Source organism: Pyrus communis, chromosome 7 (assembly GCF_963583255.1).
Source record: "Pyrus communis chromosome 7, drPyrComm1.1, whole genome shotgun sequence".
NCBI classification, from domain to species: Eukaryota; Viridiplantae; Streptophyta; class Magnoliopsida; order Rosales; family Rosaceae; genus Pyrus; species Pyrus communis.
This window is the reverse complement of record NC_084809.1, coordinates 6,587,607-6,611,118: the sequence shown is the minus strand read 5'-3', so window position 1 is coordinate 6,611,118 and position 23,512 is coordinate 6,587,607. Positions and strand designations below refer to the sequence as shown.

Below are 23,512 nucleotides of genomic sequence, written 5' to 3'. Positions count from 1 at the left end.
GGCTCAAATTCATCTTAGCCACCTTCTCAACGACTCAAATTCCCCAAATTTTCACACTATTAGAGAGAGTAGACATTGACCATTGAAGAAGAAGGTGCATATATCAAAATACGTTTTTACCCTTGTATTTAACGAGCATTTAACGAAAAATCACTTTTAGACTAAATTTGCTAACGGACTACACAACGAGGGTTTAAATCCTAATTATTTTACCACGGGGGCTACTTTCCGATTACCTTATCATGACAGAGACGGTATATCCGATTATGCCTTTATTAATTTATTATATCTGTGAATCTAATGTATGCATATTGTGTCCTATATATTTACAGTATGGTGATGGTGTGGAGCCTGAGTCCGGTGATCTCCTCAGGGATATCTGAAATCCACGATGAACAGAGATCATAATGTTTCTGTATGAGCTAATGAGAGCAGTGTTAGAAGGAGAATCCTCTATGATTTCCATCTCCGCCTACAATTAGGATATAATTAATTACTTGCCGGAGTTGTATTTGTATTCTTATAAACCAAGTTTTTTTTTTCTTTTTGAATAAATCTTATAAACCAAGTTACCTCGTATCTTAATTAAGCTCTAGGGCTTATGTAAATTGGGTTATCAATAATTTTATTTAATTCTCTAAATTCGGTATTATTCGTCTAGGTCTTTGCTGTGCTCTCTCTCTAAACACATAAACCATCCCACCTTAATTTCCCAGCCTATCCCTAAAAATAAAATAGAGCAGAACAAAAGAGACTGAGCAAATTGGATACAAAACGTTACTTGTATATGTCATTGACTTCGTATATCATCAATCGACGACATGCATTACACAGGTACTTGAATTTGTTCACGAAATTAATTAACGAGCACTCAAACCATGAGATTATAACTGAGTACAGATACAACATCCACCCAGCTAGCACTCGTGATTAACTTTATTTTTGCATGCCTCTCGCTAGTGAAGTTTTATTCGATTCATACATAGGAATACGATCGAGGGAAGTGCTTCAAGCATGTTAAGCACATGCATTAGAACATAATTAGATAATTAGATAATTAATTAAGCACACTGCATGCATGGGCATGCAGAAGCCTAATTAACTAATGAACTAGTTGTGAGGTTGTGAATCAACAGCCTGACCAGCATGATTGCAGCACCTTAGGCACTCTCTTCCATTGTAACTCCATCTGCAACAACCATAGTAGCAACGTCCTCCACGGCCTCCTCCACCATTTCCGCCACGACCAGGGTTACCGCCATATCCCCCACGACTTGGGTTGCCACCATACCCACCTCGCCCAGGATCTCCTTGGTACCCGCCACCATACTTGGCGTCACCTACACCATTGGGATTTGTAGTAGTCTCCGCAACTGAAAGTCATATAAGGAACATACATTTAAATGAGGTGACAATATTTCATTTATTCAAATCATTGTGAATTTGGAACCTAATTTAATTTTAAGTAGCATATACTTGTACTATATCTATTTGGTGAATAAAGTTAAGTACACTAGTATTAGTTGTGGAAAGTACAACAAATTAAGCTCACAAATTGTATTTATAACTTTGGTGACACTAGGTAGCTGGCAATATATAATTTCTACAAAAAAAATAGAAGGGAAAAGTTAAGGTCACCATTTGCGGCCACGTCAGAGGAAATGAGAAGGACAATGGCAAGCAAAAGACCAAAGTAAATGAAAGTCTTGGAAACCATTTTTGATCAAGTGAAAAGAGAGTAGAATACTTGAAAATTAAGAAGCATTCTTGCCTCTATTTATAGAGAAAAATAGAGGGCAGTGTACAATAAATCTACAAGTTAACCCCATACACCACCGTACACGTACAATGTAGACTGTGTAGTTGGAGTTGAGGAGTTGCCTTCCCAAGTTTATTAAATTTAAAACATGTATATCTTTTCTTAAGGGAATTGTTATTGACACTCCAAACTTTTTAAAATTTGAAAGAAAAATACACTTATGAGTAATGTAAAAATAGATTTTTGAAGTGCTAATAACAGTTCCCTTTCTTAATTACTGATCAGTGTTCTTATTGCTTCTGATATTCAGTTTATTTTTCTGATTAATAACAGTGATGAGTACAAGCTGTCTTAACGTTATGAAGCAATTTTGTTAGTTATTAGAAAGACCGAGAAAGTTCATCCGGATTAATTGGTCTGGATCATTAACTAATCGATTTGCTTAAATGTGAGCGTCCAATGCAAAACTAATCAGCGGTGGATGGACATGCACTAATTTTTCAAACACTAGAAAAGACCATATTTGCTATGGGAAATTTCGAAACAATTTGTAGATTATAATCGAGATAAATTATATGTAATTAGGATCGAGATAGATGAATATCGGCGTCACGAGTGACGTAAATTGAATAGATTGTAATTTTGACTCTGGCCGGGGGCTCCATGTTATACACATGCCTTGGACATATGTCAGTGAGAGTCAGAAAGACCATGACAAATTAAGTTGCATGGGAACTACTTTATAAAAATAGTTGTGGGCATACATGCATGTCTGCATGTCAATCTTCAACGAATAGATATCATGGAGGGAGCCTGCAAATTGCAATTTTGACCACTCATCTCATACAGCTTCGACCGACATATAATTGGTAAAAATTGTCTTGAATATATTTTCTAGTTTCATTGAAAGCCCTTTTTGGTAATACTCTCTTGTTGTTTTAAATACAAAAGATATTCAAAAATCTGAATTGAGAATTCGAATAAACAAAAAAGTACTCTTAATCAACGGAACTAAAACAACGCATGCAAAAGAGTAACCCTTTTTATTTTTCTTTCTTTTTCTTTGCAATTGATATTATGGTTCATATTTTGTCTCGAGTGGAAGTGGGAGAAAGAATAACACAGCCACACGCATGGAGAAGTGCAAAATCAGTGTGTTTTCTCACCGAAAGGTTATTTTCTGCTCAGTTTGACAACGCGTCCTCTGTGGTCAATTTATTCTGAATTTGACTTTTCAGACTTGTCTAGGGCCAATTGGATTTGAATGGTTCATTTTACTTTAACAAATATTAATACAATATGTTATATGACTTTCAAATGTCATTAAATTGAACCCAAGTTATTTGACTTAAAAGTAATCTATTACCATGAAGGCATCCGAAGTGGAAGAAGATACTTGGAACTTATTCTTTAAAAAAAAAAAAAAAAAAAAAAAAAAAAAAAAAATTAGATTTAAGAAAAATACCAAGCCATTCTTAGAGTCAAGTATACATTAGATTTTTCTAAATTACGGGAATGAAGATTCAAACTTGAGTGCAAAAAATAGAGTAGACTGCTCTAGCCACTTTAGATAATCTCAAGTTTACGAGCCAAGCAATTTAGCAATCAGATTTACAAGTGATCGATTGATTTGAATTCAACTACAATATTAAAAATGAATCCAAAGCAATCAACCGCTTACGATGTCGGTCAGTCTATTTTCATTTTCTTTCCTTTAGTTGACTGGTAAAGTTGATTAACGTTTGTTTACAGAAACAAAGTCCTTAAAACCTATGGATTAGAGAAACAAGGGGCCGAAAAACAAAATAGTACCTCATGCATGTGTTTATAAATAATTAACATTTCCATCGCTTGTTTAATTTGCAACCAAAATACAAATCAATCCTAATTTCCTTGTGATCAATTCCCAAGCTAGCATAAGAGAAGATGAGTGTAGAAATGTTGGATGGTGCCACCATTGTCAACTTTGTGGAAGATGAAGAAGCATTCAGCCTCTCAATACGCGACCGTTTTGCTCATCTTGACATCAACCACGATGGTCTGCTTTCTTATGCAGAGATGCTGAAGGAGCTTCAGTCTCTGAGGGTCTTTGAGACCCACTATGGCATTGATGTGAAGCCAGACCCCGAAGAGATTGCTCATGTCTACGACTCGCTGTTCGTGCAGTTTGATCATGACTCGAACGGGGCGGTTGATTTGGAGGAGTTCAAGGCTGAAACCAAGCGGATGATGCTTGCTATGGCCAATGGGATGGGGTTCTTGCCAGTTCAAATGCTGCTGGAAGAAGATAGCTTCCTGAAGAAAGCAGTGGAAAAGGAGTACTCCGGTACCAAAGTTTACGCAGCTGATTAATTAAGCACTTTTAATAGATTGTACTTTTCTATTTAATTACGAAGAGCCTTCTGCATTGTTGATTTTTATGTTCAAGTTCCATAAAAAATAAATGAGGATGAAGAGATCGAAAATAGCTAAAGTAAATGTTTGTAAAATTCAATTACAATTTTATCTAAGTTTCTACTGAATTTATACACATATTTCATACCGAAATCTCTCGTTCTATTTTTACTTTGTACTCCTAATCATGAGTAAGATTGCTACAAATGGTTACAAAAATAAACACATCTCGGGAGCTGGAACGAAGGAGAGGATGTTTTCACCGAACAACTCAAACAATGAAACCAGGAGATGCCCAGAATTCAAGTCATCCTTCCAAACCTGAGTGAGGAGAGCTGATTTCTTTAGAGACTGACCAACAGGCTTGCCCATTCTACTTGTGATGTGTGGAATGCTCTCATTCAGCATCTTCTGAGAAGACGACGAGGGGCCTGCATCAGTATCCCCTGCTGGAAATTTTCTTCAGGGGCGGTTTCTCTTCATTGTGCTCCGCACTTTGCTTGCGCTTATCTGGATTATGTACATAAGAATCAGAGTTCAGACTTAATCTAAATAATAAACCTTGAAAACTAAGGGTATCTTCTCCTTCCTGGACAAGAAACCCTACTCATTAGCTTTGCAATCACACACATCCAAGGGGGTGCTTCCTTCATTATGCCCAAAGTCTACACATAAGAGCAGAATCCCATACCCGAAAAGGATAGGAGGGGGCTATGAAAATGGAAACTCTTTCTTGCACCATTGCATGGCTGATTTGTTACAATCTGACAACATAAAATAGGCTTGTAGCTTAAAGGTACTCAACCCATAGACGAGCTTGGCGAGCCGCTCGATAAGAATGAATCAGATCGTGACCGGATGATGAGGCTATCTTCTTTTGTAAGTGTTATTCTGTCACTTCTTTATTTTCTTCTCTCTTTTTCTTGGTAGTGACGATCATCTTGTCATGTAAGTCATGACTGAGTACGACGACAGATTACGAGAGGTCGAGCGGTACGAGGCAAAGTTTAAAGAGAATAACCAGCTTGTGAATGATGCTAGAAACACAAGCAAAGCTTTGGCTGAGGCCATCCGCCTCAAAGATCAACACTTTGAGAGTTTGAAGAGGCGAAATGGTGAGAATGTGAGGCTCAAGAAACAACTGGAGGGGACTAAGAAACAGTTGGAGACTACTATCCTCGAAGTTTCCAAGGTGAAAAAGGAGTTGGATAGTGCCTTGGTTGAAGTTTCTGAGCTAAAGAGGAGTATCCCAACTGAGAGGGACGCTATCGTGCAGGAGTTCTTAGGTTCCCAGGCTTTTCAAGATGCTTTTAAACCTTACTGCATTCGAGCGGCTAATTTTGAGAAAAGGAAATGGATGGCCGTCCTTGAGCGTTACGGTAATGGAAGCATTATCCAAAAGTACCGTGATGAGATGGATGAGTATCGACAAAGAGGTGAAGCCTTCGTCCTCGTAGTTGATCCTAGTAGTGAGGATGACTCTGATAATGAGGCTAGTGTCGGTGAGTAGTCTCAGGAAAGTGAGGATGGTTCTGGAGATATCGAGGATGGTGGCGATGGCGATGCGGTTGAAACGCAGAGTGATATTGTCAGGGGTTCGGCCTCAGATGAGGATGACTCATAGTGCCTTTTTTTTCTGCATGTATTTTGAATGTACTAATTTGTTGTTTGTGTGGCATGTGCCATGTACTCTGGATGTACTAATTTATTGTTTGTCTAGCATGTGTCATGTTATAAGTCTAAGGGTTTTTTGTTTGTGTATGTTTGCAACCTTGTACTGTGCGCTTTGATGTTATTTGCCAAGTATTTGTACTATCATTAATGAATGTTTGGTTATGTTTGAATATAAGTCATGTTAACATATATATAGACTTTATTTCATGTTGTAAGCATTCGTGTTGAAGCTTCAAACCTGAGCGTTTCAATGATAGGGATGTAAGGGAGTTAGGACCAGGTTGTATAAATCACCTCTTTATTGAATTGATGCCAAATGGCCTTCATTACATAGGATGCCGAATGGCCGTAGCTCAAAACTTGTACAGTGTGAGTCTACTTGTAATAGTACTTCAAGTGATTAGCATTCCATGGATGGCCAAGGGTCTTGCCATCGGAGCTCCTAAGCTTGTAAGAACCAGGGCGACTGATGCCAATAACTTCAAACGGTCCATCCCAATTTGGGCTAAGCGTGCCTTCACTCAGGACTCTGTCGCAGAGTAGCCTTTTCTTCAATACCCAGTCCCTCACTTTGAAAGAGCGAGGTTTGACTCTTGAGTCATAGTAGTTGGAGATGTGCTGCTTGTAGGCGACATTCCTCAAGTGAGCCTGGTTTCTGTGTTCCTCGACTAGATCCAAGTTGAGGGTGAGTTGTTTGTCATTTTCACTTTGAATGTAGTTCTGGACTCGGAAAATTGCTTGCTCAAGCTCAACTGGGACAACAGCCTCTGTACCAAAGGCAAGTGAGAATGGAGTTTCTCCTGTTGAAGTCCGATATGAAATGCGGTATGACCAAAGAACTTGGGGTACAAATTCTGGCCAACAACCTTTAGCCTTGTCCAAGCTGGTTTTCAAAGTGCGCTTGATTATTTTGTTGATGGCCTCAACTTATCCGTTAGACTGGGGATGAGCTGGGAAGGCAAAACATAAGTTGATGTTGAACTTAGAACAGAACATCCTGAACTTCTTGTTGTCAAATTGTCGCCCATTGTCCGTGACTATCGCATTAGGAATGCCAAATCTACAAAGGATGTTCTTCCATACGAAGTTTTCTATTTTTGCCTCAGTAATGGTTGCCAAGGGTTCTACTTCGACCCACTTTGTGAAGTAGTTAACTGCAACGATTGCATAGCGGACCTTGCCCTTTCCTGCAGGCATTGGGCCGATCAAATCAAGTCCCCATTGGACGAAGGGCCAAGGGCTGATCATAGGAGTAAGAGGCTCGGGAGGGGAGTGATGAATAGTTACGTAGCGTTGACACTTATCACATGAGCGGGATATTCTGATGGCATCTTGGTGGAGTGTTGGCCAGTAATATCTTTGGCGAAAAGCCTTGTGTGCTAGGGATCGAGATCCAACATGATCTCCGCAGACTCCTTCATGTATTTCTCGAATGACAATTTCCGCTTCCGCAGGTGTGAGGCACCGTAAGTATGGTAGTTTAAAACCTCGCTTGTAGAGTTGGTCATTAATGATCAGGTAGCGAGTAGACTTGTATCGAATATGTTTAGCTTGGATTTTATCATTTGGGAAAGTTCCATGAACAAGGAATTTATAAATTGGGGTGATCCAGCTATCTCCTTGTTGCAAGTTGCATACTTCTGCGACTATGGTGCTTGATGTTGCCAACAATTCGACATGAATTTATCTCCAATCTTGTCTTCCACTGCTGAGGCGAGGCGAGCCAAAGCATCTTCATGATTGTTTGCCGCTCGAGGGACTTGGGTGATCTGGTAGTGGAAGTGCTTGAGCAAAAGCTGCGTTTGCGTAAGATACGCTGCTATGTAGTTATCCTTAGCGTCAAAGTTGTTCGTGACCTGGTTAACCACCAATTGGGAGTCACTGAAGATATTAATTTGTTTAACTCCAAGATGTTTGGCCAAACGTAAGCCTGCTAAAAGGGCCTCATACTCAGCTTCATTGTTTGACGCCTTGAATTTGAAGCGGAGAGCATACTTCATTGCCACTTTGTCGGGGGTAGTCAGGACTAGTCATGCTCCACAACCCTATTGGTTGGATGAGCCATCAACATATAGAGTCCATACTGGGAATGTTAGTTCTACCTTCCGGGTTTCCAGGGGTGATGAAGCTGCTGCCTCAGGTGTAGGAGAAATGTCAACGGGATAAGTGAATTCGGCAATGAAATCTGCAACTGCTTGGCCCTTTTCAGCTAGCTTTGGGTGGTAGAAGATGTCAAACTCTCCCAGTGCTATGGCCCATTTGATCATTAGCCCCGAAGTGTCAAGACTCTGAAGTATTTGTCGGAGGGGGTGATTGGTAAGCACGATGATAGAGTGTGTTTAAAAGTCGGGGCGAAGTTTCAGAGCAGACATGACTAATGCTAGAGCTAATTTCTCAATGTTGGAGTATCGTGTCTCCGCATCTTGTAGAACCTTACTAGCATAGTAGACAGGTCGTTCGATACTACCATCCCTACGAATGAGGACAGAATTGACTGCTGAAGCTGAGACAGATAGATAGACAATTAGGGTGTCACCAACTTCAGGTTTGGAAAGCAGAGGGGCTTTACTCATGTACTCCTTGAGATTCTTAAATGATCGGCACATTCATCGGTCCACGTAATATACTTCTTACTTCCCTTAAGTGCTTTGAAAAAAAGAGCGCATTTGTTTGTGGCCTTAGAGATGAACCTAGTCAAGGCTGCTACCTTGCCAGTAAGGCTCTGGATGTCTTTTGAGGTTACTGGTTCTTTCATGTCCATGATTGCTTTGATCTTCTCGGGGTTAGCTTCAATGCCTCGTTGGCTAATCATGAAGCCCAAGAATTTTCCAGAGCCCACACCGAAAGCGCATTTGTTGAGGTTCAACCTCATTCGATGCTTCTTCAGGATGGAGAAGGTTTCAGACAAGTTGGCAATGTGTTGGTCAGTATGTTTGCTTTTGACTAACATATCATCAACATAAACTTTCATGCTTTTCCTAATTTGTTCAGCGAACATTGAATTAACTAATATTTGATAAGTTGCCCCTGCATTCTTTAGGCCGAATGGCATGACTTTATAGGAATATAATCCTCTATCAGTGGTGAAGGCCGTGTGTTCTTGGTTCGAAGGGTTCATGAGGATTTGATTGTACCCTGAGTAAGCATCCATGAAACTCAAGAGTTCACACCCTGTTGTAGAGTTTACAAGTCTATCAATGAGAGGAAGGGGAAAGCTATCATTCGAGCATCCTTTGTTTAAGTCGGTGTCGTCGACACACATTCTCCACAAGATCTTTTGAAGCAAGAGACTTTCCTTGGTCGAGTTTTTCTTAACAAGGACCACATTTGCTACCCACGTTGGATAATTGACTTCACGGATGAAGCTTATGCTTTTAAGTTTTTCAACTTCTGCCTTCATTGCTTCATATCGTTCAGCATCATAAGATCTTCGCTTCTATTTCACCGGCTTGGTCTTGGGATCAATACTCAAGCGATGACAAATGATATCGAGAAAGATGCCTGGCATGTCTTCGTATGACCAGGCGAAGACTTCAGTGTTCTCTTGCAAAAAAAAAGATCAATGCCAACTGAATGGATGATGACAAAGTGGTGCCAAACTTCACTATGCGATCTGGATAATCTTTTGAGATCGAGACCTTCTCCAACTCTTCAGCAGGTTGTGCTTGCTGGGTGAAAGAGTCATTTCGAGGATCGTCGGGTTGATTGTTACCACCGTGAATATTCAAGTTGGCTTTGTCCGAGCTGGTCTTGATAACTTGGTCATGTATAAAAAGTGTTTCTTTGGGTACATGCAAGTGTTGTTGCTTGACTGAAGTGTTGTAACATGATCGTGCACTAAGTTGATCTCCTCTAATGTAACCATTGCCGTAAGGGGTAGGAAATTTCATCAACAACATATGTGTGGATACCATGGCCTTGAGATCATTAATGCATGTGCGCCCAAAGATGACATTGTATGCCGTTGGGCAGTCGACCACCAAGAAGTTAATGGTGATGGTGGCTGTGTACAGGCCTGTACCGATGGTGAAGGGTAAATTTATGCTCTCTAAAGGTTGCACGACATCACCAGAGAAGCTTATCAGAGGAGAAATCGAGTGATCGAGCAAGTGTTCAGCTGCATTAAGTGTTTTGAAAGCTTCAGCAAACATGATATTGACCGACGCCCCCGTGTCTACCAGGATTCGTCGTACATCAAAGTTGGCTATATGAGCCTCCACAATTAGTGGGTCGTTATGAGGATAGATGATACCTCTTTCTTCCTCAGGGTAGAAACATATTGGATCCCAGTTAGGCTTTTAATACTTGCCTCCCCTGATGTCTTCCACGTGAAACACTTGGTGGCCAGGCTTCAACGTTCGTTCATTGTTTTTCATGGCCCTGTTGGAAGATTCAGATATGGGTGTGCCACCGCTTATGGAATATATCACATTCACTTGGCGTTGGTTGCGGTTATCCCTTGGAGGGTGAAGGAGGAACTGGTCAATTTTTCCTTCACGTGCCAAAGCTTCAATATGATCATGGAGGGTGATACATTTCTCGCCGTCATGGCCATTATACTCATGGTAACCACAAAACATGCCTGTGTTCTTCGTGGACTTGAAATCTGGCTCCATCGGCCTTGGCTTTGGTATCAAGTGAGCTATACTGGGGTAAATGGCCATGCATGTGGCGTTCAAAGGTGTGTATGTCTCATACCTCGGGGTAGGACCATTCTTGACACATGTTTGGCCCACTGCATTGACCGCCTGGGGGCGGGTACTATCATGGTGATACCTTTAGTTTTCGCGATAGTGCCCCTTACTCTTTTTATTAAAGTGAGACTGGTGAGGATGGAAGTCTTTCCTCTTGCCCTGAGAATGATACGTCTGTTGACTTGGCGAGGTATTATGTAGGGCAGGGGGAAGCGTCGCTGCTGTTTGGAAGGTTGAGGTATTCTCATTCGGTTGGATTTGGCTTTCACTCCCCATTTGCTGATAAGGGATGGCTGTAGAAGGTTTCCCTTGATATGTCCTTGCCTCGGCGCAGGCATGATTATAAGCCTGTGCCATTACCTCAGAGTAAGTCTTCCAAGTGTTAGCATTGATCATGTACTTGAAGAAACAGTCGTGTAAGCCTATCGTGAAGGCTTTAAGGAAGGTCTTGTCATCTGCCTCAGCGCAGCGAGAATACTCATGGCTGAAGCGGCCGGCATATTTTCGTAGTGACTCATCTAGCTTCTGGCGAATAGTGTACAAGTCATTTGCGGAATGCAAGCGATCTGTCTGGAAGATGTGTTGAGAGACAAATAGTTTCCTCAGTTCCTCAAATGAGTCTACTGTCTCAGGTGGAAGATGACAATACCAATTCAAAGCTCCGCAAGAGAGGATAGAAGGGAAGAGAAGACATCGTTCTTCGTCAGTGTGCATCCGGTATGCCATGGTGGACTCAAAAAGGTAAAGGTGTTCAATCGGGTCCTCCCTTCCAGTGTAGAGTTGTAAGCCAAGCTTTTGCTTTGTCTTTGCTTGGAGGGGGTGTCAAGGATCCTCCTTGTAAGAGGGCCAGGCCTAGGTTGGTTCCAGTCAGGTATTTCGGCCTGACGTTCGGCCTTCAACTTGTTTACTTCCTCAAGGAATTGTAGGACAAGGGGGTCCTGAGTGGAGTCACGTACTGCTAGATCCTTCTTTCGTAAGTCTCCATCTCCTCTTGAAAGTAGGAAAGCTTGGTCAAGGGCATGAGATTTTTCTTTGGACTCACCGTACTGACTTCCAGGGTGAGCTTGTCGAAACGCCCCCGAGTCCCCCGTACCTTCATATTCCTCTAGGACATGTCGCTCATTCCCTAGATTGGCATTGGCTTGGGGCATGGAAGAAGACCGAACCTTTCAGAAACCCTTGGATCATTGACCTTCGAGCTTATGTGGATGGGGTTCTCTCGACGTTGTCTCAGGAAGTCCCGACAGTCGCGATAAACGGCTTTTGATCCTTCTACTCCTTCTACAAGAAGGTGCCTTCCTCCACTTCTCCTGCTTCGGGTTGAAGTAGCTGGGTCGAGAGAGGTCTCATGTTGATCAACACCTTGATGAGTAACTCGCTCCCCATTATGGATATCCATGTTGAAGGCAAGTGATCCCCATGTTGGGGGGCACCCAGGTGGTGTTTGACTTCCCCGGGGGCGATGAGTTCGTGTGTTTGAGTATGCCTAGCTTCATGGAGCATTCCGAAGAGCTTCTCATACTGCTCATGGATGATCTCATTCTTTATCGCTATCTTGTTGTTCTGAGCCTCTAGCTCATCGACTTTAGCCTGAAGAGCAAACCTTTTTCATTTCTTCTTTTGTTGCTTTGCACTAAGTGCGAGGGGGGTGTCGTTTTGCGTGTTGTGGCTCCCTTCATTCCCCATGTTGGAGAGGGGTGCCTGGTCGAAGGAAAGTGTGTGAATGGTGGAAACCAGCTTGACAAAGCTGGAGAGAGTAGGAATAAGTGCGATTCCCACAGACGGCGCCAAATGTTGATGCACAAAATCGGCGAGGACTTTGGTACAACAGAAAGTGTCAAGTTTGTGACCTTCGCTAGGTTGCTCTGGTCATTAGTGTGGATTAGTATGTAAATGAATAGAGACAGGGAAGCAAATAACACAAGATGTACGTGGTTCACCTAGATTGGCTATGTCCACGAAGTAGAGGAGTTCTCATTAGTTGTGAAGGGTTTACACAAATACATAGGTTCAAGCTCTCTTTTTGTGAGTTCTAGTGAATAGTTTAGTACAAATGACATTAGGGATTATTGTGGGAGAATGACCCCTTTTATAAAAGAGAGTTTCTAGCTTTGCTCTGACATTGACACGTGTCGTGTTGTGATTGGCCTTTGATATTGACACGTGTCACGCTATGATTGGCTTCTGATACCGACATGTGTCATGTTGTGATTGGCCTCCTGGTTGGAGGAAAAGTCTTGTGGGTCCTTGACGGTATGTTGTTGACCGGTGCTTAGTAATTTCGGGATTGGTCAAGTATGGTACAAACATCTTGTATACCCGTTTGAGTAGTGTAATCTATTATATTGCAAGAAACTTACAAACCATTCTAGCAATTTAGGCTCACGAGTTCTTATTGTGTGTAAGAGAGGAGAAACACATTGGAGAAAAAGAGGATATGAAGAGTGGAGGAAGGATGGTGGAAAGATGTAGAACAAAGGTACAAGGAAAATTTTAAAACCAAAAACGCATTTATGCTGGTTCTATGCTTGTATAATACCATAAGGAAATAAGATTCATTCTAAACCAAGCATATATTAGTAGTGTAACTCATTTGAAATGGTTGAAGTGCCATCATTTAAGAAAACATAAGCCGTTAAATGTCTTACTCGGCAGAGTAATATGGAGTCTCCCCTTGGTCTTCCAGTAAGATTGCGGCGCTGGAGATGGCAAAAATGGGAACATCTTGAGCCTATCATATATGCATTGACCTGCTGCATTCTGGAAAAGCGCAAGCTCTCATTAGGAAGCCTTTCTTAAGATTTTCCAACAGTATATACAGGCATGAAAATAGACTCACCAACAAGGATCCATACACACGCCACGCTTCATGCCTCTTCATCTCATTCTTTTGCTTGTCAAGAAGAAGCTCTGGTTCAAGAAGTCGCAGATATGACTCCAGATTTGGCAGTACAAGAAGGCGAACCTGCAGTGAAAAATAATCACCCAACAGTTAAGAACCCTTGCTTCGTGTTCAAAAAAATATAAATAAATAAAGATTCATATTCCCAGAAAACCAAATCCTTGAAGATGAGTAAAACATGGAAGTAGATTTCTAATGGAAAAAAGATTGACAAATTACTATTGCCTAGAAAATCGAGGTAAATGACATTTTAGAATAAGAGTTCATATGTTATACGGGGTAAAGGTATTGCAACATCTTCATTTTTCGAAACAAGTCATTAGCAAAAGAGAAATTCTTGGAAAAGGTATTGCAAATATCTTCCATTCCACCATATTGAACTTCTAGGACTCAGAATAAAGAGACTAAGAAGAGAATGCAGTTGCAGGCAGCGCATAAGCTTGCAGGCAAACAGGCCTGGAGCCACCTAGCTTTATTTACCAGTACATAATTCTCTTTTCTATGTACGAAAATAGATAACAAGAATATGCTAACAGAAACTTATGGGAAGAACACGAGAGATATTACTTCAAGTTGAATTTATATTCCAAAGCATTTACTACTTTATATAGACTGTCTACTGAACTGATTTTCTTAGTTGCATGAACCATGAGGCATTACCACATTGGGCCCTAGAGCAGCTAAACCTTGAATTGCACCATAGTGTTGAGTCAATGTCCGCTTTGGGTCCAAAAATGCATTGACCAAAGTTTTTGTAAGACTCGACTGGAGAGTGTTATATACATATCCAAGCCCGCAACAAATTCAGATATTGAAACTCATAGGTAAGATGACAAATTCATACCAAAATATACGCATGGAATTTGAAAAGAAAATACAAAGCTTTGCTTCCATGGTAAAGAGATATTTTTAAAACAACAATCATGCTGGGCAGATTGACTATGCTAGTCCAGTTTCACTTAACATAATGCACACTAAAAACCTACTTTTAGTTGCTTAATACACAAGGATCACATAAGTTGGAAAATAGGTCTGGACATGACCAAGGTCAAGTCACAAGAGAAAAGTAGGAGATATCTCAAGAAGCGATGTCAGAGAAAGTACAAGAAAAAGGAAGCATGCCAGCTGAAAGATAAGCATGAAGGTAAAAGGAATTTTAACCAAAAATAACAAGCCTAAACTTTTGCAGATTGAAGGCCAATCCACCATATTAACGGCGTTGAATCCACCTTAATATACATTTTAGGGATACTGCCATCAGCCTACCCAATCGTCAAACCAGAAAATTACCGAATTCAACTAAGACATGATTATACAGATGAGCACATAACCCTATAAATACAATAACAGAAAATTAGTCACGTACGGCTTTCCTTTGAAAAAAAGGAAACAAAGAAGAACGAAGCACTTACATAAGGTTCTATGTGTATGTGAGGATTCTGGAGAAGACTCTGAACAACTCGCATCAAAGCGAATAGAAGTGCATAATCATTCAAGCCACGAGCAACCTGATATACATAAGAACAGTTGGTATAAGTAATAACCAATGGCTACATATCTTACCCTTCTTGTAGCTATCATTGACAGTTTCAAGAATTATACCTCGTCAGCGATAAAGCATGTGAAATAAGGAACTAATGGATGAAGTCCCGAATCAGTTGCCAAACTCACTAGTGCTTCTTTAAACAAAACCAAATCAGACCTACTCACAACAAGCTTATTGGAAGGCACTTTCTTCCTTAATTCAAGGGATTAATCATCTCCCTTAATTCAAGAGGATGTTATTTTATTATTCCCTAAGTCAGACAACTTCCGTAATTCAAGAGTGCTTTCTTCCTTAATCAACTCCCTTAATTCAAGGGGATGTTATTTTATTTTTCCCTAAACCAGCTGTTGTGGTGTAAAGCAAGAGGTTAATCCTCTTATATATTGTTGTACAATTGTAAAAGAACACACAAGTGAAATATAATTCAATCCTTGAAAGTCAATATGGTATCAGAGCAGGAAAATTAACCTGCGTCTGCTATACTGTTATCCGAGCGTGTTCAATCCTCAAAATGTCTGAAGACAATCCGCTGATATCCGAAGCTGAAAGCTCACAGGAGCCTTCCTCCATGAACGTGCATGAGGTGGACGTCAACCCAAATCAAAGATTAAGCTCAGTCGTGTTGAATGAGTTTAATTACTTGCCTTGGTCGAGAGCTGTGTCTTTGGCGCTAGGTGGAAGGTCCAAGCTGGGGTTCATAAATGGAAGCTTCAAAATACATGATGCTTCCTCACCAAACTCTGAATCCTGGCTTAGCAAGGATCAGCTGGTTATGTCATGGCTTTTGAATTCCATGGATCGTAAATTAGCTGAAATATTCAGCTATTCAGAATCCTCGTACCAACTATGGGAAGCGGTCAAGGAAATGTATGGCAGCCAAAACAATGCTGCACGGGTCTTCCAATTAAAGAAGGACATCTCCGATCTGCAGCAAGATGGCAAACCGTTTGTGCAAGTCCTAGGAAGCATGAAAAGCATGTGGAATGAGTTGGAAATCTATCGCCCTCACACAACCGACGCAGCACTACTACGAAAGAGAGCAGAAGAAGACAAGATATTTCAACTCTTGTCTAGTCTTGATTCAACATATGAAGATCTTCGATGTCACATACTCATGAACACTGAGCTTCATTCTTTCACCAGTGTGTGTGCGACGATTCAACGAGAAGAAGTAAGAAGGAAAGTCATGAACATAGGTACAACGACCAGTGTACCTGAGGCTAGGGCATATATAACCAACGAAAAGAGGTACAAAGGAAAACATCCGAACTTGAAGTGTCAACACTGCAATAATATAGGTCACGTCAAAGACACATGCTGGATCTTACACCTAGAGTTAAAGCCTGAGTTCATGAAGGACAACAAGGGTGTGCAAAGGATGAACCGTGCTCCACATCGAGCGAATCATGCGTCTACCTCCACCTCCAATGGGCCAGATCCACTCAAGAACTTCACAGCGAATCCTGCTGAACTCATGAACGAGTTTATGTCGTATCTTCAAATCAAGAAAGGAGTTGCTGGAAGTGATCGTGCTGATAGCATAGAAGAAGGGAACTCGACGGCATTGCTCGGCAAGTTTGCAAGGTTCTTGGCAGACACGAGATCCATACCCCAAGAGAACATGCAAGGTATCATGAAAGCCTTTAAAACTGCTCTTAAAATAAATATGTTGCATGATTTTTGGGTTGTAGATTCGGGTGCCACAGATCATATGACCAACCATGTGTCTAAGTCTCAAAAATTTGAAAAATTTGCAAACCCTTCTCAAGTTTCAATTGCAAATGGTGAGAATGTAAAGGTCTTAGGGAAGGAAAAAATAAAATTAATGTCAGACAAAATTGAATCAATGGCTTTATATGTTCTTTCCTTCCCATTTCAACTTCTATCTGTGGGAAAAATCACAAATACCTTGAATTGCTTAGCCATTTTTTCTCCTCACAATGTTATCTTTCAGGATTGTGTCACCAAGAAGACGATTGGTGAAGGGTTTTATTTAGATGGTCTCTATTACATATCAAAGAGCAATCCGAGAGGGTTTCAAGCCAAGTTCAACCACATTCAAGATAATCAATTGTGGCATCAACGTTTAGCTCATCCTTCTTCACCCATTTTGTCAACTCTATTTCCAAATTTAGGAAAGGATGATATTTCATGTGAAACATGTCACTTGTCTAAATCCACTCGACTACCTTTTAAATCTTCCTTGTCTAGAACTAGTAAGTGTTTTGAACTAGTTCATTCAGATGTATGAGGACCAACTAGTGAATCATTTGATGGCTATAAGTATTTTGTGATTTTTATGGATGACTTTTCTCGAGTCACATGGTTATATCTCTTAAAGTCTAAGAATGAAGTTATGAAAGTTTTTAAGGACTTTCATAACCTTGTTAAAAACCATTTCCCCTCCCAAATTCAAACCTTAAGGTCTGACAATGGCACCGAATATATGTCCTATATCATGAAACAATATTTGAGCACTCATGGCATCATGCATCAAACAAGTTGTGTTGGAACACCTCAACAAAATGGTGTATCTGAATGCAAAAACCGTGACCTACTTGAAAAAACAAGAGCACTAATGCTACAAATGAATGTACCAAAGAGATTTTGGTCTCAAGGTGTTATGGCAGTTGCATATATCATCAATAGATTACCCAGCCGAGTCTTGGAATTCAAGTCTCCACTCGAGGTTATGAAAGGAAGGAAAATTGACCTCTCACATCTTAGAGTGTTTGGCTACATCTGTTTTGTGCATATTCAATCTCTTAACAGAGATAAATTAGATCCTAGAGCTGCCAAATGTATTTTTCTTGGTTATTCCTCTACACAAAAGGGATATAAGTGTTATAATCCCCAATTAAGGAGATTGATTGTGTCCAAAGATGTGCGATTTCATGAAACTAACCCTTTTTCAGCAAGTCAAGTGAACTCACAGCCCAAGGGGATGGCATCTTGGATGTGTTCCCACTACCAAGAATTGAACTGGATGAACCACATCAACACGAGCTCAGTTATGTCAATGTTGATGCTTCTCCCAATGAAGATAGCAATGAAGGGTCTCATTCTGAGGATACACTGCATGACAATTGTGACAATGAAGATGATGCGAACGAGTGTGAAACAATGCTTCCAGCTCCTCGACGCAATCCAATGCGAGTTAGAAAAACTCCCACAAGACTTCAGGATTTTGTTATGTACAAACCCACACATCCCATCTCCAATTGTGTGTCATACAAGAGAGTGACACCGAATCATGCTGCATTCCTAAGCACTATATCTAGTTACCAGGAGCCTCAGAATTTCCACGAGGCCAACAGCCAAGAGGTGTGGAAAGAGGCAATGCAATAAGAACTTAAAGCTCTAGATCAACACAATACCTGGAGCATCACCAAACTTCCAACAGGCAAGAAAGTAGTAGGTTGCAAATGGATTTATAAACTCAAATTCAAGTCAGATGGTTCAATTGAGAGACATAAAGCAAGACTAGTGGCTCGGGGATTCACTCAAACATTTGAGGTGGATTACAAAGAAACGTTTGCACCTGTGGCCAAAATGAACACAGTAAGAGTGTTATTGTCTTTAGCTGTAAACAAAGGAAGGTCCATGTACCAAATGGACGTAAAGAACGCATTCTTGCACGGTGATCTCAAAGAAGAAGTCTATATGAAATTGCCACCAGGGCATCCACAAAGCAATGAACCGAATGTGGTGTGCAGATTGCACAAAGCCATTTATGGCCTAAAGCAGTCCCCACGAGCTTGGTATGCCAAACTGAGCTCAGTTCTCACTAGTGTTGGTTTCAAAAGCAGCAACGCCGATTCCTCATTATTTGTTCGCACAGGAGTTGTGGGCACATTAGTTGTGCTTATTTATGTTGATGATCTGATAATTACGGGTGATAATACTGACGAGATCTCCACTCTCAAACAGTCTCTCAGACAAAGATTTGCAATTAAAGACCTTGGGATATTGAAGTACTTTCTTGGTATAGAAGTGGCAACCTCACACAATGGACTGTTTCTTAACCAAAGAAAGTATGTCTTGGATTTGCTCAATGATGCCAACATGAACGATGCTAAACCAGCCACCACTCCTCTTGACAGTAAGCAAAAACCTAGCTTGAAGGGCACGCCACTCATGGATATCACCCATTATCAGCGATTGGTTCGAAAATTGATCTACCTCACAATCACTAGACCCGACATCACCTATTCTGTAAGTCTTGTGAGCCAATTCATGCACTCCCCGACTATTGAACATTTGACTCTGGTTAAACGAATCTTACGCTACTTAAAAGGTTCAGTGGGTCGTGGTATCATCATGCGGAAGAATGACAACACTCAAGTCGTAGGGTATTGTGATGCTAATTGGGCAGGCAACGCAATCGATCGTAAGTCCACCTCAGGCTACTGTACATTTGTCGGTGGAAACTTGGTCACCTGGAAAAGTAAAAAGCAAACTGTTATCGCCAGATCCAGTGCCGAAGCTGAGTACCGTGCAATGGCTTCCACTGCGTGTGAGTTGATATGGCTCAAGGGTATTCTGTGTGATTTAGGGTTTCCTGCAACTCTTCCTATGTCCTTATTCTGTGACAATCAGGCAGCAATGCATATAGCATCTAATCCCGTGTTTCACGAGAGAACGAAACACATTGAGGTTGATTGTCATTTCGTTTGGGCACAGGTGCAGTCACAGGTAATTCAGACACGGTATACACGAAGCTTCGACCAATTGGCCGACATTTTCACCAAGCCCTTGGCTTCTCATCGGTTTCAATGGCTTCTGTCCAAGCTTGGATCCATAAACCTTCTGGATCCAGCTTGAGGGGGAGTATTGGAAGGCACTTTCTTCCTTAATTCAAGGGATTAATCATCTCCCGCACTTTCTTCCTTAATTCAAGGGGATGTTATTTTATTATTCCCTAGTCAGACAACTTCCGTAATTCAAGAGTGCTTTCTTCCTTAATCAACTCCCTTAATTCAAGGGGATGTTATTTTATTTTTCCCTAAACCAGCTGTTATGGTGTAAAGCAAGAGGTTAATCCTCTTATATATTGTTGTACAATTGTAAAAGAACACACAAGTGAAATATAATTCAATCCTTGAAAGTCAATAAAGCTCAGTGATTTTGTCAAAATATAACTGCAAAGACAACAAAGAAGGAATATGTAAACAAGCTGCAAAATGAAGTACTTCCAGCATATACTTGTACTATATCTATTTGGTGAATAAAGTTAAGTACACTAGTATTATGTTGTGGAAAGTACAACAAATTAAGCTCACAAATTGTATGTATAACTTCGCTTAGCAACTTTGGTGACACTAGGAAGCTAGCAATATATAATTTCTACAAAAATTAGAAGGGAAAAGTTAAGCTCACCATTTGCGCCCACTTCAGAGGAAATGAGAAGGACAATGGCAAGCAAAAGACCAAAATAAATGAAAGTCTTGGAAACCATTTTTGTTCAACTGAAAGGAGAGTAGAATACTTGGAAATTAAGAAGCATTCTTGCCTCTATTTATAGAGAAAAATAGAGGGCAGTGTACAATAAATATACAAGTTAACCCCATAGGCCACACCACCGTACACGTACAGTGTAGACTGTGTAGTTGGAGGTTGAGGAGTTGCCTTCCCAAATTTATTAAATTTAAAACATGTATATTTTTTCTTAATTACTGATCAGTGTTCTCATTGCTTTGATATTCAGTTTATTTTTTTGATTAATAACAGTGATGAGTACAAGTTGTCTTAACGTTATGAAGCAATTTTGCTAGCTATTAGAAAGATTGAGAAAGTGTGTCCGGATCAATTAGTCTGGGTCATTAACTAATCGATTTGTTTAAATGTGAGCGTCAAATGCACAACTAATCAACGGTGGATGGACATATACTGATTTTTTAAACACTAGAAAAGACCAAATTTGATATGGGAACTGTCGAAATAATTTGTAGATTTGAATCGAGATAAATGATATGTAATTAAGAACGAGATAGATGAATATTGACGTTACGAGTGGCGTAAATTGAATAAGATTGTAACTTTGACTCTGGCGTGGGGCTCCATGTTATGCACATGCCTTGGACATATGGAGTGAGTCAGTGAGAGTCAGAAAGATCATGACAAATTAAGTTGCATGGGGACTGCTCTATAAAAATAGTCGTGGACATACATGCATGTCTGCATGTCAATCTTCAATGAATAGATAGCATGGAGGGAGCCTGCAAATTGCAATTTAGACCACTCGCTCATCTCATACAGCTTCGACCGACATACAATTGGTAAAAATTGTCTTGAATATATTTTCTAGTTTCATTGAAAGCCCTTTTTGGTAATACTCTCTTGTTGTTTTAAATACAAAAGATATTCAGAAATCTGAATTGAGAATTCAAATAAGCAAGATAGTACTCTTAATCAACTGAACTCAAACGACGTATGCAAAACAGTAACCTTTTTTTATCTTTCTTTCCTTTTCTTTGCAAGCATTGGCAGATCCATATAGGGACCCAGGAGATCCCGGAACCCTCCGGAAGTCCGAAGAAACACCTGTGATCGACCTTTGGGACCCTCCAAAAATTTGGGCAGGTGCAGTGGAGAATCTTGTTGCATGTATGGATGTGCATGCAACAGTGCTTATAACGAAAAAAAAAGAGGTTTCTAATTTTTGTTTTAAAAGACCTAGTCGAAACGACAGCGTTTTTTAGCCATGTAATTATAAAAGATTTAAAAACTAAAATATTTCTGTTTTTTATACAGCGCCCAAGAACACCGGTCCTTTCCAATATCCCCAAATTATATTTAAGAACTTCCAACCCCAAATCGTCCCAACCTCCCAACTTTAAACTCAAATTACCCCATCCCCCAACACTATTTGTCGTTCCACCACCTCTAGCTGTCTAATTTTATTTCTCCCAAATTCATTTAAGTTTTTTAATCCTAGACTCTAGTCTCAACTCCCAATTGTAATATATATGTTACATTAACAAATTTCATCTTTGTAGAGTCATGACCTCCTTTTTTTTTTTGTATTTTGAGAGCCGAAATTAATCCGTGCCCTTACCACTGAACCACTTGATGTGGTTGATTAATTTTGATTATTTAATGAACCAAATTCAATAAAAATAATGATATGGAACCAAACTAGTTTAATATTTTTTTTGAACTTTTATTTTAGGATCCCTTTATCTTGAAATCTTGAATCTGTCACTGTTTACTAGTGATATTATGGTTCATATTTTGTCTCGAGTAGAAGTGGAGAAAGAATAACACAGCCACACGCAGAGGAGTGCAAAATCAGTGTGTTTTCTCACCGAAAGGTTATTTTCTGCTCAGTTTGACAACGCGTCCTCTGTGGTCAATTTATTCTGAATTTGACTTTGCAGACATGTCTATGGCCAATTGGATTTGAATGGTTCATTTTACTTTAACAAATATTAATATAATATGTTATACGACTTTCAAATGTCATCAAAATGAACCCAAGTTATTTGACTTAAAAGTAATCTATTACTATGAAGGCATCCGAAGTGGAAGAAGATACTTGGAACTTATTCTTTAAAACAAAAAAAACAAAAAAAATTAGATTTAAGAAAAATACCAAGCCATTCTTAGGGTCAAGTATACACTAGATTTTTTTTAAATTACAGGAATGAAGAATCAAACTTGAGTACAAAAAATAAAAGTAGACTACTCTAGTCACTTTGGATAATTTCAACTCTGCGAGCCAAATAATTTAGCAATCAAAATTACAAGTGGTCGATTGATTTAAATTCAACTACAATATTAAAGATGAATCCAAAGCAATAGACCACTTACGACGTCGGTCGGTCTATTTTCATTTTCTTTCCTTTAGTTGGCTGGTAAAGTTGATTAACTTTGTTTACAGAAACAAAGTCCATAAAACCTATGGATTAGAGAAACAAGGGGCCAAAAAACAAAATAGTGCCTCATGCATGTGTATAAATAATTAACATTTCCATCGCTTGTTTAATTTACAACCAAAATACAAATCAATCCTAATTTCCTTGTGATCAATTCCCAAGCTAGCATAAGAGAAGATGAGTGTAGAAATGTTGGATGGTGCCACCATTGTCAACTTTGTGGAAGATGAAGAAGCATTCAGCCTCTCAATACGCGACCGTTTTGCTCATCTTGACACCAACCACGATGGTCTGCTTTCTTATGCAGAGATGCTGAAGGAGCTTCAGTCTCTGAGGGTCTTTGAAACCCACTATGGCATTGATGTGAAGCCAGACCCCGAAGAGATTGCTCATGTCTACGACTCGCTGTTCGTGCAGTTTGATCATGACTCGAACGGGGCGGTTGATTTGGAGGAGTTCAAGGCTGAAACCAAGCGGATGATGCTTGCTATGGCCAATGGGATGGGGTTCTTGCCAGTTCAAATGCTGCTGGAAGAAGATAGCTTCCTGAAGAAAGCAGTGGAAAAGGAGTACTCCAGTACCGAAGTTTAAGCAGTTGATTAATTAAGCACTTTTAATAGATTGTACTTTTCTATTTAATTACGATGAGCCTTCTGCATTGTTGAT

The 23,512-nt window shown here is 40.1% G+C and overlaps 4 protein-coding genes and 1 pseudogene across 4 annotated transcripts; 3 read left to right on the top strand and 2 right to left on the bottom strand.

The window, feature by feature from the left end:
* Positions 1-1,110: 1,110 nt before the first annotated feature.
* On the bottom strand, positions 1,111-1,717 carry LOC137738883 (glycine-rich protein-like). Its single transcript, XM_068478355.1, has 2 exons — positions 1,639-1,717; positions 1,111-1,373 (listed from the first exon to the last, which is right to left on the bottom strand). Exons 1-2 carry the CDS (start codon positions 1,715-1,717, stop codon positions 1,111-1,113), a joined length of 342 nt encoding a protein of 113 aa, XP_068334456.1.
* Positions 1,718-3,642: 1,925 nt separating this feature from the next.
* On the top strand, positions 3,643-4,123 carry LOC137739356 (uncharacterized). Its single transcript, XM_068478917.1, has one exon. The coding sequence runs from the start codon at positions 3,686-3,688 to the stop codon at positions 4,109-4,111; it is 426 nt and encodes a 141-aa protein (XP_068335018.1). The 5' UTR covers positions 3,643-3,685; the 3' UTR covers positions 4,112-4,123.
* An 86-nt stretch (positions 4,124-4,209) lies between these two features.
* LOC137740437 (transcription initiation factor TFIID subunit 6-like) lies at positions 4,210-15,539 on the bottom strand (annotated as a pseudogene).
* On the top strand, positions 15,538-19,793 carry LOC137740436 (uncharacterized). The gene is made up of 6 exons (XM_068480308.1): positions 15,538-16,597; positions 16,661-16,767; positions 16,924-17,003; positions 17,885-18,082; positions 18,353-19,135; positions 19,394-19,793. Exons 1-6 carry the CDS (start codon positions 15,538-15,540, stop codon positions 19,791-19,793), a joined length of 2,628 nt encoding a protein of 875 aa, XP_068336409.1.
* Positions 19,794-22,985: 3,192 nt separating this feature from the next.
* On the top strand, positions 22,986-23,438 carry LOC137738960 (uncharacterized). The gene has a single exon (XM_068478429.1). It carries the CDS (start codon positions 23,024-23,026, stop codon positions 23,435-23,437), a length of 414 nt encoding a protein of 137 aa, XP_068334530.1. The 5' UTR covers positions 22,986-23,023; the 3' UTR covers position 23,438.
* Positions 23,439-23,512: the final 74 nt, after the last annotated feature.